The 15,069-nt window shown below is 39.9% G+C and overlaps 1 protein-coding gene across 1 annotated transcript in view; it reads right to left on the bottom strand.

Annotated features, from left to right (window-relative positions):
- THSD7B (thrombospondin type 1 domain containing 7B) overlaps nucleotides 1-15,069 on the bottom strand; it is a 426,330-nt gene that overhangs the window by 40,092 nt on the left and 371,169 nt on the right. The window contains exons 15-16 of the mRNA XM_065413579.1: nucleotides 14,030-14,163; nucleotides 12,568-12,721 (exon numbers count right to left, since the gene is read on the bottom strand). Coding sequence (XP_065269651.1) covers nucleotides 12,568-12,721; nucleotides 14,030-14,163 — 288 coding nt within the window. The remainder of the gene's footprint in view (nucleotides 1-12,567; nucleotides 12,722-14,029; nucleotides 14,164-15,069) is intronic.

Here is a 15,069-nt window from a genome sequence, read left to right as displayed (position 1 = left end):
CTCTTCAGCCCGCGATTCAGCATGCCACCTCTCCTCTCGCTCATATTCGGCTTTTCTATAATCAGTCATTGACTGCCTCCACGCATTCTGCTGTGCTCTGTCAGCGTGGGAGGCAGTCTGTAGTTCTGTAAACATTTCATCACGCGTCCTTCGCTTCCGCTTTCGAATATTCACTAGCCTCTGTGAAGGAGAAAGATTTGCAGCTGGTGGAGGAGAAGGGAGAGGTGGTTAAAAAAGATACATTTTAGAGAACAATGGGTACACTCTTTCACGTTAAATTTTGCTGTTCACATCACACAGCACATGTGCTTTCGTTACAAGGTCGCATTTTTCCTCTTATATTGAGGGCCTGCCGGTTTGGTGTGAGAGATCACTCACGCAGTGCCAGGCCACAGATTTCAGCTTGCAGGCAGCCATGGTAAGACACAGTCTTTTGGCTTTTTTAACCTTCTTAACATTTGGGGATGGTTTCAAACAGTACTGCTCTCATTAACCATACCAAGCACCCGTTGGGTTGGCCATTTAAAATGGGTTTGCAATGTAAAAGGAGGGGCTGCGGTTTCAGGGTTAACGTGCAGCACAAACCCAACTAATTCCCCTCCCCCACACACCCAATTCTCTGGGATGATCACTTCACCCCTCCCCCCCACCGCGTGGCTAACAGCGGGGAATATTTCTGTTCAGCAGAGCAGGAAGGGGCACCTCTGAATGTCCCCTTAATAAAATTGCCCCATTTCAACCAGGTGACCGTGAATGATATCACTCTCCTGAGGATAACAAAGAGCGATAAGGAATGGATGTTGTCTGCATGCCAGCAAACACTGGGACCATACGCTGCCATGCTTTGTTATGCAATGATTCCAGACTATGTGCTACTGGCCTGGCGTGGTAAAGTGTCCTACCATGGCGGACGGGATAAGGCAGCCCTCCCCAGAAACCTTTTGCAAAGGCTTTGGGAGTACATGAAGGAGAGCTTTCTGGAGATGTCCCTGGAGGATTTCCGCTCCATCCCCATACACGTTAACAGACTTTTCCAGTAGCTGTACTGGCCGCGATTGCCAGGGCAAATTAATCATTAATCATTAAACACGCTTGCTTTTAAACCATGTGTAATATTTACAAAGGTACACTCTCCAGAGGTCCCCTGTGTGCCCACAGGGTCTTGGGTGAGTTCGGGGGTTACTGGTTCCAGGTCCAGGGTGATAAACATATCCTGGCTGTTGGGGAAACCGGTTTCTCCGCTTCCTTGCTGCTGTGAGCTATTTACATTATCTTCATCCTCATCTTCCTCGTACCCCGAACCCGCTTCCCTGTGTGTTTCTCCAGTGAGGGACTCATAGCACACGGTTGGGGTAGTGGTGGCTGCACCCCCTAGAATGGCATGCAGCTCCGCGTAGAAGCGGCATGTTTGCAGCTCAGCCCTGGACCTTCCGTTTGCTTCTCTGGCTTTGTGGTAGGCTTGCCTTAGCTCCTTAATTTTCACGCGGCACTGCTGTGCGTCCCTGTTATGGCCTCTGTCCTTCATGGCCTTGGAGACCTTTTCTAATATTTTGCCATTTCGTTTACTGCTTCGGAGTTCGGCCAGCACTGATTCATCTCCCCATATGGCGAGCAGATCCCGTACCTCCCGTTCTGTCCATGCTGGAGCTCTTTTGCGATCCTGGGACTCCATCACGGTTACTTGTGCTGATGAGCTCTGCGTGGTCACCTGTGCTCTCCACGCTGAGCAAACAGGAAATGAAATTCAAACATTCGCGGGGCTTTTCCTGTCTACCTGGCCAGTGCATCTGAGTTGAGAGTGCTGTCCAGAGCGGTCACAATGAAGCACTGTGGGATAGCTCCCGGAGGCCAATAACGTCGAATTCCGTCCACACTACCCCAATTCCGACCCCCTAAGGCCGATTTTATCGCTAATCCCCTCGTCGGAGGTGGAGTAAAAAAACCGGTTTAAAGGGCCCTTTAAGTCGAAAGAAAGGGCTTCGTCGTGTGAACGTGTCCAGGCTTAATTCGATTTAACGCGGCTAAAGTCGACCTAAACTCATAGTGTAGACCAGGCCTAAGAAGGGAGAGGGATTGGTTAGGGTGATACACAGCAGGTGTGAAGTAAACAAACATTTAGCTTGCGTACCAGGAAAAACTCCCAATGGTGATATTATTAGTATCATAATCACTAGCTGTTTATAACATTAGATCCTGCATTGGGATCTGCTAGTGCAGACTTCTGTACCTGTTAGTAGAGTCACACTGATGTGAGTCGGACTTTGCACATGGGTGCAGAGTGCACATTAGCGTGTTTGGTAGGGAGACTTAAGCAGCTCTGCAAACCTATGAGTGTCTGTATGTATACCAAATCATTACGAAATGCGTCCCCACCCCAAAGAGCTTACCATCTAAACTAGACAACATGCACAACTAGGAAAGATACAGTTTGGAGAAATAAGAGTGTGGAGAAATTATCTGAGGAAAACAAACTAGGAATAATTCCTGGAAGGAATGGATTTTGAAGAGGGATTTGTGGCAGGCTAGAGATACACATGAAGAGAGATTGATACAAGAGCAGGGGCCACAAAGCTGAGAGTGAAGAAGATGAAGGGAAAGAGCGACTATTGGGAGTATAGGGAGGGAGAGGAGAAGAGGGAGGGAGCTATGAGCAAGGACAAGTTTTTGTATGGTCTTAAAGATGAAGAAGAGGCGCTTGAGTTTGATCTCATAAAAGAAACAAAGGAAATAATTCAGTGTTGACTGGAGGTGACATGGTTGGAAGGGCTGAGCAGGAAGATGAATTCAGCAGCTTTTCTGGTTGACTGGAGATAAGACAGGAGGGTCAGGCAGGGGATGGATCCTGTGATTAAGGGGAGTGAAGCCCAAGGCATGGGCAGAGATTTGGATAGTGCAGAAAGAGGGGAAAGGATAGTATTATAAAGGAAGAAATTATAAGATATCATGAGAGCTTTGCTCTGAAATGCTGCTCTGTGAGAAATGTTAGAGTCCTCATATTTTGAGATATCTGCCGCTAGGCTGGAGAAAGCAGTAGGAAATATACCCAGGGAAAAACTCTGTTTTAGAAGGGGATGGGTTAGATAAGACTTAACAGTTCTCATTCATTGCTAATGTATATGAATTTATATTTTTCATACAAAAGAATTACTGAGATTCAACAGCATCTTACAGAGTTTCTTCACTTCTGACAAATCTTAGTCCATTAAATAGATGTCATAACTGGATGTCTTTTCAAAGAGTTTGTTTTCTCTCCTAGTGTTCTAGTAATAACTATTATTTTCTTTGATCAAAGATTAATCTTCTTTTTACTAGTTAAGTAAGTGATTATCCCTTGGTAAGGTAGTCCCAGTTGGTTCGTGCCCTGCATGAGCTTATGTTTCTTGTAGAGGAAAATAATTGTAACTTGAATCTACACTATAATTTGCATTATATTTGTACTGATAAACACTGGTTTCTTTCCACACAGTGGGCTACTGGTGGGTGTAAAGCTGAAAGGTGGGGAGGGAAAAAAAGTGATGCAACCAAAAGACTGCAGATTCAGGGTCTGAAAACAAGATACGTTGTTATTAAAGGATTTATGGGAATTGAGTGCCTAACTACTGTATGTGCCTTTAAAAATCTCCTTTTTAATGTCTACTATTCGTTTGCACCATGTAGTTACATATCCCATGAATAATATTTTTACCCAATTCACTGGGGGGGGGAGGGAATTATTTGTAGGTAAAACATTTAGCCTACAAAAATGAAGGCAGAGCTGGGGCTTAATTGAAAACCCTTTACAAATAAGTTCCAAGACAAGGTCCCTGACAATCCAGGCACCCAATCCTGCTTTCACTGAAACGAATGGTAATTCTGGTCTTAACTTCAATGGTAATAGGCTCAGGCCCTAAAATTAGGGTATGTGTACACTACCTGCCGGATCGGCGGGCAGCGATAGATCCAGCGGGGATCGATTTATTGTGTCTAGTCTAGACACGATAAATCGACCCCTGAGCACTCTCCCGTCGACTCCTGTACTCCAGCGCCGTGAGAGGCGCAGGCAGAGTCGATGGGAGACCAGCAGAAGTCAACTCACCACGGCGAAGACACCACGGTAAGTCAATCTAAGTACGTCGACTTAGATCGATCCCATGCCTAGTGTAGACCAGGGCTTAGAGTCTGAAGTCAGTAATACTTTCACTTGCACAAGTGTGTCAGACTCAGCTGCAAGGAGTTTCCTTAGCCACATAACTTGACTGACGTGAGCACCTTCCAATTCCTATCTCTATATGACATGTATGGTGTTGAAATGGACTCAGAGATTAGTTTATACAAACTACCAAAATACAAAAGCATGCGAGAAGCAAACCATTTCAAAACCAGATGGGATCAGCCTGTGCCACAAAAGCGCAGTCACTTCAAAAGCTGTGAAAGACATCATCTTAATTCCAACAGAGCAAATCTTGGTAAATATAACTACTGTATTTCTTGTAATCCGCTGTGACCACTTGGCCCCACTATAAGCTAACACAAAAGGAAGTACAGGTATAATCAAGCACAGAGAATCCACCTTTGTTTTGACAAAGAGAAGACATTTATATAATATAAGAAAAGTTTGTTGTGGAAGAGGATGGTAAAAGACAAGGAATAAAATTGTAAGTTATAAAATGCTAAGTTGCCAGGTATGAGTTTTACAGTGTTCCTAACATATATCTAACAGTCCCTTGTATATCACAATTTAAGCCTTGTTTATGATTCAGAAATGAGTTATCTATCGATGTACCTAGGTTCTCATAACCATGCAGTACAAAAGTTGTAACACATTAGCCAATGCATTTAATTTATTGAAATGCTTGTGGATTGCACTATACATGGCTAGCTACATTATGTTTAACAAACTACTCAAAGAGACGTGCAACTCTTAAACTTGAGTACGTGCAGCCGTAGCAAGTGGTTTTGACCAGTTTTAACTGTGTTATGAGCCATTCATCATAATCTTCATGAAGATGTAAATGTTCTATACAATAACATGACTAGTCCATTATAATATAAATGTATTAGCCTATACTGTTCATGTGGGGCTTTCTGCACTCTGTAATTTTTTAAAAGGCATCGATCAGTTCATTCATCCTGTACTTATTAAAATAGTTATTCTTTCCTCACTGATTTTCAGGTAAACTTTAAAATAAAGCAAGCAACCTGGACTATACTGCACAGTTATATAAAAGCAGACCTAGGAAATGTATTTAGCAATAATAACTAGCGCTTATATGGTGCTTTATACTTTTAAAGCACTGTACAACATCTCTTTCAGGTACATTTTCCTCATTTAACAGGTGGGAAAACAAAGAGCGAGAGCAGAACTTCTGACCTCATTTATATCAATGCAATTTCATTGATTTCAAGAGGGTGGCATGTGTGTAACTGCAGGAAGTATTTAGCCCAAACAGGCTAAGTGATTTGCCCAAGGCATACATAGTTAGTGGCAGAGCTGAGGTTAGAAATCCAGTGTTTCTCGCTACCACTCCATTACTTAAACCGCAGAACTTTGCACTCATTTATCCACAGGTACAGCGCCAACAGAAATAGTGTACATTTTCCCCGTAATGTCCCCTGACTAGAATACTTCCCACCCTGGACTTGGATAGCCCATCTCTAGTTTTGAAAATATAATTCCATGTCTATTTAATTCTTTACTCCAGTCTCTGTGTCTTGAAGCCTCTGAACAGACTACTGATAAAGGTATCAGTTGTGATGAAAACTATAGTAATGTATACAGTTGTCTATCAAGAACAGAAATGAGACCACTATTTCATTTCCAACTGCCTCTGTAGGGAAAGCATTTCCAATCACCACCAATTCAGACCTGTCATCTAAAATTAAAGTCCCTGCCAAGTCTACAAGCCAACCACATCTCTTGCTCCCACTTTTAAAATCAGTCACTATTCAAACACTATACAGATTTAAGAAAATAATAACTTGATTGTTACATCTATAGCGCCACACATTGGTATTGATCCATGAGGAGAACAACCACTAAAGTAGGAACAGCTGCTCTCACTGAGTATATATGTAACCTTGTATAATTAACTAATTTCAGACTCTTTAATGTAAATGCCAACAGCTGAGGCAAACAAGGAGGTCACTCAGATCTGATATGGGGGCTATGACTGTTATCAGCATGATAGCAGAGAGCTAACAAAATAAAATTGAGATAATTATTCCAGGGACTTGCAGCACAACTTGCATATTAACTCAGCTTAAGAATGCTTTGATGAATTCAATTGAAGTCAATTAATTACATTTCCAAGTCAGATGAATACACAGTCAAAACACTGTAGGTACTGCATGTTATTTGATCACTGAATATTTAACAGAGATGGCAGAGTTTCAGTTTCTGGACTGTTTAGCTAGTTCTTTGAGCAATCAAATGATGTCTGAACACATTATTATAACTGGAACTAATATGAAATCTCTAAAGCCAAATGCAAGTCAATCTAATTTCTTAATGATTTTTCAAAACAGGCAAGCTTCAAACTGTTTTTATTTTGAACTGAATTAAAGCCTTCATGTTGAAACTACATGGATGTTCCTTAGTTACAAAGAAGAAAACGTTATGGGCCAGAAGACAGTCTTCAACCAGTGGAAGCCATGTTGGATTTACTCCTTACTGATAAGAGAATGTCAGAATAATAGGGAAGCTCAGAATAAGTAACCTTGAGCTCACTGAGTTCAGCAAAGAAAGGAATGGAATCATAGACAGCAACATTCAAATATTAGATTTCAGAAAGGCACATTTTGGGAAAGGTAGCGTACAATGGGAAGAAGTATTAAAATCCACCACTGAGCAGTAATGGTGGGAAATCCCTATAGGTGATCCATAAAGGCACTATAACCAAAGTACAACAAACTGCAGTTCAACTGGGAAAAAAAGAATGCAAGATGGAGCTGCAGAAAAATCTGAAATGAATCAAAACCACACTGGAAACAGAAAAGGGAGTGAGCAAACAAACACAAATTCTTAGAATCAGAGGAGGTGTCCAGAAAAGAGAAGAGCAGGGGGTGAAAATCAAAGTTTATGATAACCAAAGAAATATAACTAAGGCCTTTTACAAATATATCAGGTGAAAGAAGTATTGAGGAGTCCATTGTTTGAGCACTGACCACTTTCAAGTCCGACTGATTTCAAGAGGAGTCAAGGGCACACAGCGTCTTGAAGGACTAAAAAGTACACCACAGGGAACAATCCTTCATTGACAAGGGATAGACTGAATGGTCTAAGAGGTCCATGTCCAACTGCTATGATTCTGTGAATCTCCTACTGAAATGAGTTTATTATCAATCATTATCCAAACCACTTGAATTCAAGAAAATGCAGTACACCAAGGTGTCTGGGAAGGAATTCTACCATGACAAGAATCATAATCAAGTATTTTTCAATCTAAGACTCACAGGGGTGGGTCATTTCAGAGGTAGCTATGACATGGTGGCCATTTAGTCCTGTCAACTGCTAAGAAGTTTCATGAACACTGACTATTCTCAAGAGAGCCACAAATATCATGGGGATGTAGAAGCAAATCTTGTGAGTCTACAATTTTCCACAATGCATTCTGGCAACCTGTCTCACAAAAATCTATCGCTAAATGTGTGTGAAATATTTCAAACCATATATATATATACACACCCACACTAAAAGGCTTGTCTGAGTTTTTTCTTTTGCATTTTGATACAATCTCATTCAAAATTTTGATAAATATTTGAATAAATCATGTATCCAATTTCTTGAAAATAGTTCCATTTTTTAAGTGAAAATGGCCTTGCATTGAAAGCCAAAAACTTGTGTTTCAAACATTTTCAGTTTGAAAACAGCCATTTTGTTGCAATTTTGAATAAAGCAAAAGTGTGAGGGTTGAAAATTGCATTCAACAAAACAGCAACCTCTGTTGTATATAATTCTACCAAACAAAATATTTTAATTTCACTTAAGTTTAGCTATGACTGTACCTTGTCCTCTCAGAAATCAGTACAAACCTTAACTCAGTCATCATTTTCAATATCTTCTTTAAAAGGGCTCAGTACTGCACCACAGCAGTCAGTGGAAGTTTTCCCATTGATTTTAATGGGAGGAAGATCAGGCCGCATATGTATAATTTTGACAATCATGCTTTGCCTTGAGAGTATACTAATAGATCCATGATTAATAAATTTGCTATCCCCTATTTTAAATGTGTCATAATCTAACCCAAAATCATTTACAATAATTTTACAGTTCTACCACTGAAGTTTTTTTTAAAAAGAGCAATAAAATATAGGGATGGATGGCTCAAAAACAGAACTGTAACCATCTGGATGATGCATTAATATCTATTTGGTATCAACCAAACATTGTTATTGTCCGATGTGTTTTTGGTGACCTAAATGGAATGAGAAAATGGTTCAGTTCATTTCTTTGTGGACAGCTGTCCACACTACAAAAACAGCCATCATAAACAACAGTAACTGGCAGCAGGGTTGGCAGTGTCAGTAGGGAGCCCATGGATTTGACATACTTTGAAATGAAAATATGTTATCACTCCTAGAAGAAGATTGTTTGAAATATGGTGGCTGAAATGTCATGAGGAAGCACGCACTACCATTGTTCATGCTGTGCTTATCCTGTGGGTAAATAAAGGTCACAATAACAAATGCCTTCACTTTGTGCATACAAAATACTTGTGTGTACACTTTACACATTCGAAAGCTATTCACGTGCAAATGTCTGCACCTGCAAAACTTGGGCACATGTATGTATAGGTGTATATGCAAGAAGCATGGTAGAGGCCTTGCTGAAAATGTACCCCTTAGTATCTCAATCTAATGTTTTTCATTGGTCACTTTGTGTACACATACTACAACCACCTCCAATTTCTTCATGTCTGCTGTCAGCAACACCATTGTCAATATGAGCAGCTATTCTAGAAATTTGTAAAAGTCACGGTGATTTGCTTTTCACTCTTTGATAGAGCCTTGTTTACTCTGTAGTGTCCAAACTTATTTTATTCCAAAAGTGGTGCCGCTATAGAAAATTGTCAGATCCTAAGTTTGTCTGTCAACTAGTGCTGTTAATAATAATTTGCATCCATATAGCAACTTTCTTCAAAGGATATCAGTGCATTTTACAATCACCATTTAATTAAACCTCCAAGCAACTTGTGAAGAAGGTGTTATTAATTATTATACCCATTTTAGAAATGATTAAATTGAAATACAAGGAGGTTAAGTGATTTTCCCAAGATCACAAAGTGCGTCAGTGAACAGAAATGAGAACTGAGGCATTCTGATTCCCAGTTTTCTACTCGAATCATCATATTCCCTATCTTCCTATAGTATTTGCCTTTACTGAAGTATCTGAGATACAGACCAAGATATTCCAGTTCTACTCAGGATCCCCATCTCTTCAAAGTCTCCAAAGTGGTCTCATAGTTCTGTCATGACTGGTGAGGCACAGAGCACTTCTTGCATGGCACGGAGGGCTTTGAACTCCCACTGGGCCAATGTCCTTTGACTATGGGGCAAGTGACAAGTCCTGAGTTCTCATTTCAGTTCTCTGACTCAGTTTGACACTTTGGGAGTTGAGGGCATTCAGCACCTCATGGGTTGAGTCTGTATCACCTAAAATACCTGTTATTTTGCTTAATGAAATATAACAGTAGGATTTTCAAATGTGCTCAGCGTCAGCCTAGCTCTGTTCTCACTGAAGTTATCACTGACTCATATGAGAGCTATGTTAGGCCAATAGTGAACAATTCTGAAAAATTTACCCACGAAGACCCGTGCCCTCTTTGCTGTTAAGAAACAGAGCTGTTTAATTATCTGTGTTACTCAAAATAGCATAGGAGTTGAATGTCTTGGTGACTCTCTAAAATGCTTGAAGAAAGGATCATCTTCATTTCACAATTTACATCAAGTATTCAGAGTCCTCTGTGCACAGATTTCAGTCTGAGTTAATATGCATGTTGCCAACTAGAGATACTGAAGTTACACCTCAAAGACCTGGATAACTCTTGACACAGGATACCCATTGAACTGAAGTCAGGGTGGATATTTAATTACTGTAGTACAGCTGCCCTGGAAGAGGTTTTGCTGGGTCAGTACTGGAAATTTTTGTTTCACTGGTGCGGTCATGTAATTTTTGTAGCAGTGTGGTCAGAAATGATATTTTATCACAGTGGTTAAAAGTTGGAGATTTTTTAACCTCTGAGTTTCAACATGCTCATCATAAAAGGTGACATGCATTGCTTTTTCCTAAAATAATCCTTGTCCCCGCCTGAAAGAAAACCTGATGTCTATTTCTGTTCTTTTTAGCACAAAGTTTAAGACCTCATGCATTTGGCAGTTCAAAATGTTATGACTGAGACTTGGTCCAGCTTTTATTCCTTAGAAGACAAAGTACCTTCTGTACCACGGGAATCCTCTTTCATGTCACCACTTGAATGGTTGGCTTAGTGATAGAGCTGAAAACTGAGTCTCTGTTTGATTAGTAGATTGTACTTGGAACATCATTTAATAAGTCTCAGACCCAAACAAGCTACTGCCTACACTTAATATTCCCACCCATTAGTTGTCATTAGCTTGTTAGGCAAGCTGTATATACAGTTCGGGAATATAAATCCAGAACATAATTTCCTAAAGCTAAACTCACTGGTTTTCCTTCACTGAAGTGTATTTAAACTAACAGTATATTTCATCTAGCTTACATAGTGTCTTGGCCAAGATTCACAATGCAGGAGGACTAGCTGGATCACCAGCCAGGACACTACACCACAATCACACTCCACAATATTTCCTCCCCTGTGCAGATTTTCCCCAACCTAGAACCAGACACCTGCCTCCTTACTACAGAGTCTCCTCACACAGATCCTTGTGCTGGTCTAAGTTGTGGGTTGGTAGTATTCATAGGTGCAAACAAATGTGATCCTGTAATTCTTATTCACATGAGTAGCCCCATTAAGCATGTGGGACAACTTATAGTAGTAAGAACTATGTTTGTTAGTTGCTTTTGCAAGATCAGACCCTCAGTTTGTAAACTCTTCAAGACAAAGACCCGTCATTTTATGTCTGTTATGCAAATATATATATGTATTCCTCCCTTTCACAGCAAGTGGGTAGCATAACTTCTAAAAACAAACAGTCTGTTCAGTAAACTGAATTGATGCTGACACTTCTAATGCCCTAAAATTTCTGGTTTAGCACCTTCCAATGGTGAGTCTGTTACACAACATCGGACAAAGGGGAAACATTTACAGAGTTGGTCATTCCATGATAGCACGAAGAACATTTATTTCCATTCCTGGAAAGACTCCCTGGTGAAGAAAAAGACATTTCCCAAGACTAGCTGCTGCTATCACAGTGGGAGTTTGAAAAGCTATCCAAGAAACAGATATGGGTTTGGAACAAAGTGTTATACTGCATCAAAGCTCTGCTGCACTAGGGTTAAGTACAGGAATGAAAATACAATTTTTATTTGACATGTCCCCATGTGGAAGGAGAGAAGCTTGCCTGACTGTGCAAGGAAACTTTCTGTGCCTGCACTAATGGAAACACATGCCCAATAGCTGCTCACACTTTTGATAATGAACCCTATAACACAGGGACAATGTTTATCTGTCATATAAGTACAGTGCCCTCATTTAGATAAATTACACAAGACAGGTGTGTTACAAAACCTGTCTTGATTTTTCTAAGTTAAAATAATAAAGTAAAGCTGGGCAATTATTGTGTGAATCATAACACTGGTGAGTGAGAAACACTCTGTTATGTCATACCCACCAGGACCAGAAATCTGCACAAGATTCAGAGTTTCCTTCCATCCTTCTCTGGGAGGGAGTGTTTGGGGGGTAACGACATGGGTGTAGTGACACTTACAAAGAGCATGGGCATTTGGATAGTGGCCTTTGCCTTTGCACAATTCACAGTCCTCTCCTTTCCTCATGGCACTATAGCTCAATCATGCAACAATGGGCTTCTCACTAATTGCTGTCCCAAATACTGTCTCAAGAGTGTTTCAAGGTGTGGAGAAGGAAGCAGTGCTAGATAATGCAATTCTCTGCAGGTTTGAGGGGGGGAAAGCAGCCATCCTCTCAGCCCCAACCTTGCTTTGCCCAGAGCCAGGTGGCTCCAATGCTATGAGAGTTATATAACTCCCCTATAAAACACTTCCCTGTGCCCAGCATAGATGGCCATTCCTGGGATCAGGAGTCAGCAGGAGATATGCCATGGAGCTGCTGCTCTCTATCCTCTTTGTACCTGCTTTGGTACCAGTCCAAACGGAGGCGCAATCTGGCCATCTGTCATAAATAATCACTATGTGTTTTTCTAATTAGTTTTTCTAAGGCAAAGTCTTTGGTGAAATAGCTAACATCTAAAAACATCAAGATTTAACCAGTCTTGATGTAGAATCCATTGAGCTTGACTTCCCTTGGAAAGTCAGTTATCCTTGCTACGGAAACATGTGTTCTATATAAAGGGAGCCTAAAGTGACTCAAGAAGAGGAAACTGAGAAGAAGGCATGAAAACATTCCCTTAAGAGACACTGTAAAACCCATTTACCTGTGGACACTGGCTCCATTGTCCCCAGTCAGACATTACACACTCATTAGGGCAGTAAAGATTACACTTTTGGGCTTCATTAGGGATTTCAGACTGATCACACAGCATAATGGGCACAGTCTCGCCTTCACCATCCTCAGCAGTATTTACACATCTACAGGGAGAAAATTAATAATCAATTACATCTGGTAGATAACAGCTTAAGGTATAGAACAACAGGGGTGCTTATTGACAACAGATCTGTATGTTTCCAAATGAGCCATTATATATACACCAGGGGTCTGCACAGTAAACCCGATCAAACTATTTGTTACAAATAATATTAATTATGAATTTAGAGAATTGTTTTCAAACCTATGCTAACTCAATGCGGACTTCCTGTATGCATTTGTTATTTGTAAATATTCAATAATAATTGAATAATTTTAAACTATGAGATGCAAGCTTTAAATTTTGACTTCTTGCTTTGTGTGGTTGCCATGTGAATATGAATAAATAATTGGTCACCTATGTCACATGATATTATTTCTGCTCCCTGACTGGAAGACAGTGTTTTAAAGAAGAGACTATGAAATAATAAACACACTTCCAGAACAAATTTTTGGAGGAATAATCACTAGTAACATTCATAAAAAGTTGAAGATAGAGGAATACTTTCCTGAATAATTAGTGATTGCATGAAATACTTGCAAATGATTAATATTACTCCATAAATCACAGTGAACTGAATGTGGTGGTTTTATTTGAAAAAAATATTAGTGAATCCAAATTTTTCCTTATTGTTGTTTAGCCTGCTCTACTATATATCTGGAATGTCAAAGGAAGAGTTCCAGTTTAGGCACTGTATGACTTTAAAGAAGTCATGATCATAACATTCTATAGGTGCTTGGCTGGCTGGTTCTTGCTTACATGCTCAGGGTCTAGCTAATCACCATATGTGGGGTCAGAAAGGAATTTTCTCCAGAACAGATTGGCAGTGATCTTGGGGAATTTTTGCCTTCCTCTGCAGCATGTGGGTTCAGGTCACTTGCCAGGATTATCTGAGTATATCTCACCTAATCATTTCCCAGCCATTGCAAGGGCCTCGGGCACTGGTGAACCTTGGTCCCTCCTATTCTGTCTGTGGCTCATAATAGACTAGTCTCCTGCAGGTTGTAATACTTTGGTCTCATTTCAGTTGGTAGGTTAGTGTGCAGGTGCTAGGTGGTGTTGGTGACCTATGATGTACAGGAGGTCAGACTAGATGATCTAATAGTCCCTTCTGACCTTTAACTCTATGACTATGAATAAAACTACATCTGAGGGCAGCTTTGTCTGTAAACCTTTAAATGTCAATGCACACCTCTTTCCACTTCAGAGATGTTGGACATTCACTTTCATAAATCCAGTTACTTTTTCCTTATGAAAAAAAAAGTTTTAGCTTCTGTATATTTAAAATAATTATGCCTTTCTTTTCACGCACCTGATTTTTCTAGTTTGTATTCCGTCTCCACAGTGGAGGGAATTTTGTTCGCTGTTGATTTTGCATGGAGACCATGGTTCTACTACCCAGGAATACTGATTGCATTCAGTGTAACATGGGACTGCCTCATACACCTGCCAGGGAAAAGAATCAAAATTATTCATTTCAACCACTGAGTATCTCCACAGAAATGCCTTAGGAAAACAACAATAAAAAGGACACCACTGAAAAACACCCCTGATTATGTTTGTTATACTAAAAATGGTGTAAAAGATTTAAATTAATTGATTCACTATTGACTTGCTGAAAGATGTGCAAATATGTAATGAATTATATGGATGTAGCATCTCTAGAAAAAAGAATAAATAAAAAGCTATTTTCTAAAGCCTGAACAAGAATTCCATTACAATTTCATTTGCTCAGACGCCTCACACAACATCTATCAGGTGTCCCTTCCCACAATTATACAGCATATTGTATCCTTAGACTCCTTTAAGATACTAACTGAAATATAAGAAGCATTTACTTTTTGCATTTAGTGTGTCCTTATAAGTCATTCGCTGTACAGAAATGAAATTTTATGCATTCTGAGCATTTTTTAAACAAAAAATTGTAAATACATTTTCCCCTAACAGCCACTTAACTTCCATATGTCTTCCAGGCAAACACTATTGTGTATTCACGTGAACTCTGTTTTCTTCATGTAAAGAATACATCTGAAAGCCTGAAAAATGTTTACAACAGCTATTCAAGCTTTAGGAACACTGTACGGAGAAACATGATATCAAAGTGTGTTTTTATGTTTAAATTAATAAATGTATTAACATTGTTTTCAAGGAATACTTTAAAGGGCAGCTTCCTGTGCATTTATTTGGGTTGTATTTCACTGAACTTGGCCAATAAATCCAGCTTGCCTGCATAATTGAAGCTGAACTTTTAAGACACAGTGCTCTCCATTGCTCATTATGAAACACAATACACCATGCTGGAAAAAAAAAAAAAGACTGCATATAAGATATTGCTCTCCAGCACACCAACAT

The sequence above is a fragment of the Emys orbicularis genome, chromosome 11 (assembly GCF_028017835.1).
Source record: "Emys orbicularis isolate rEmyOrb1 chromosome 11, rEmyOrb1.hap1, whole genome shotgun sequence".
Classification (NCBI taxonomy): Eukaryota; Metazoa; Chordata; order Testudines; family Emydidae; genus Emys; species Emys orbicularis.
Note: the sequence above shows the minus strand (reverse complement) of the source record. Positions and strands in the feature narration are given on the sequence as shown.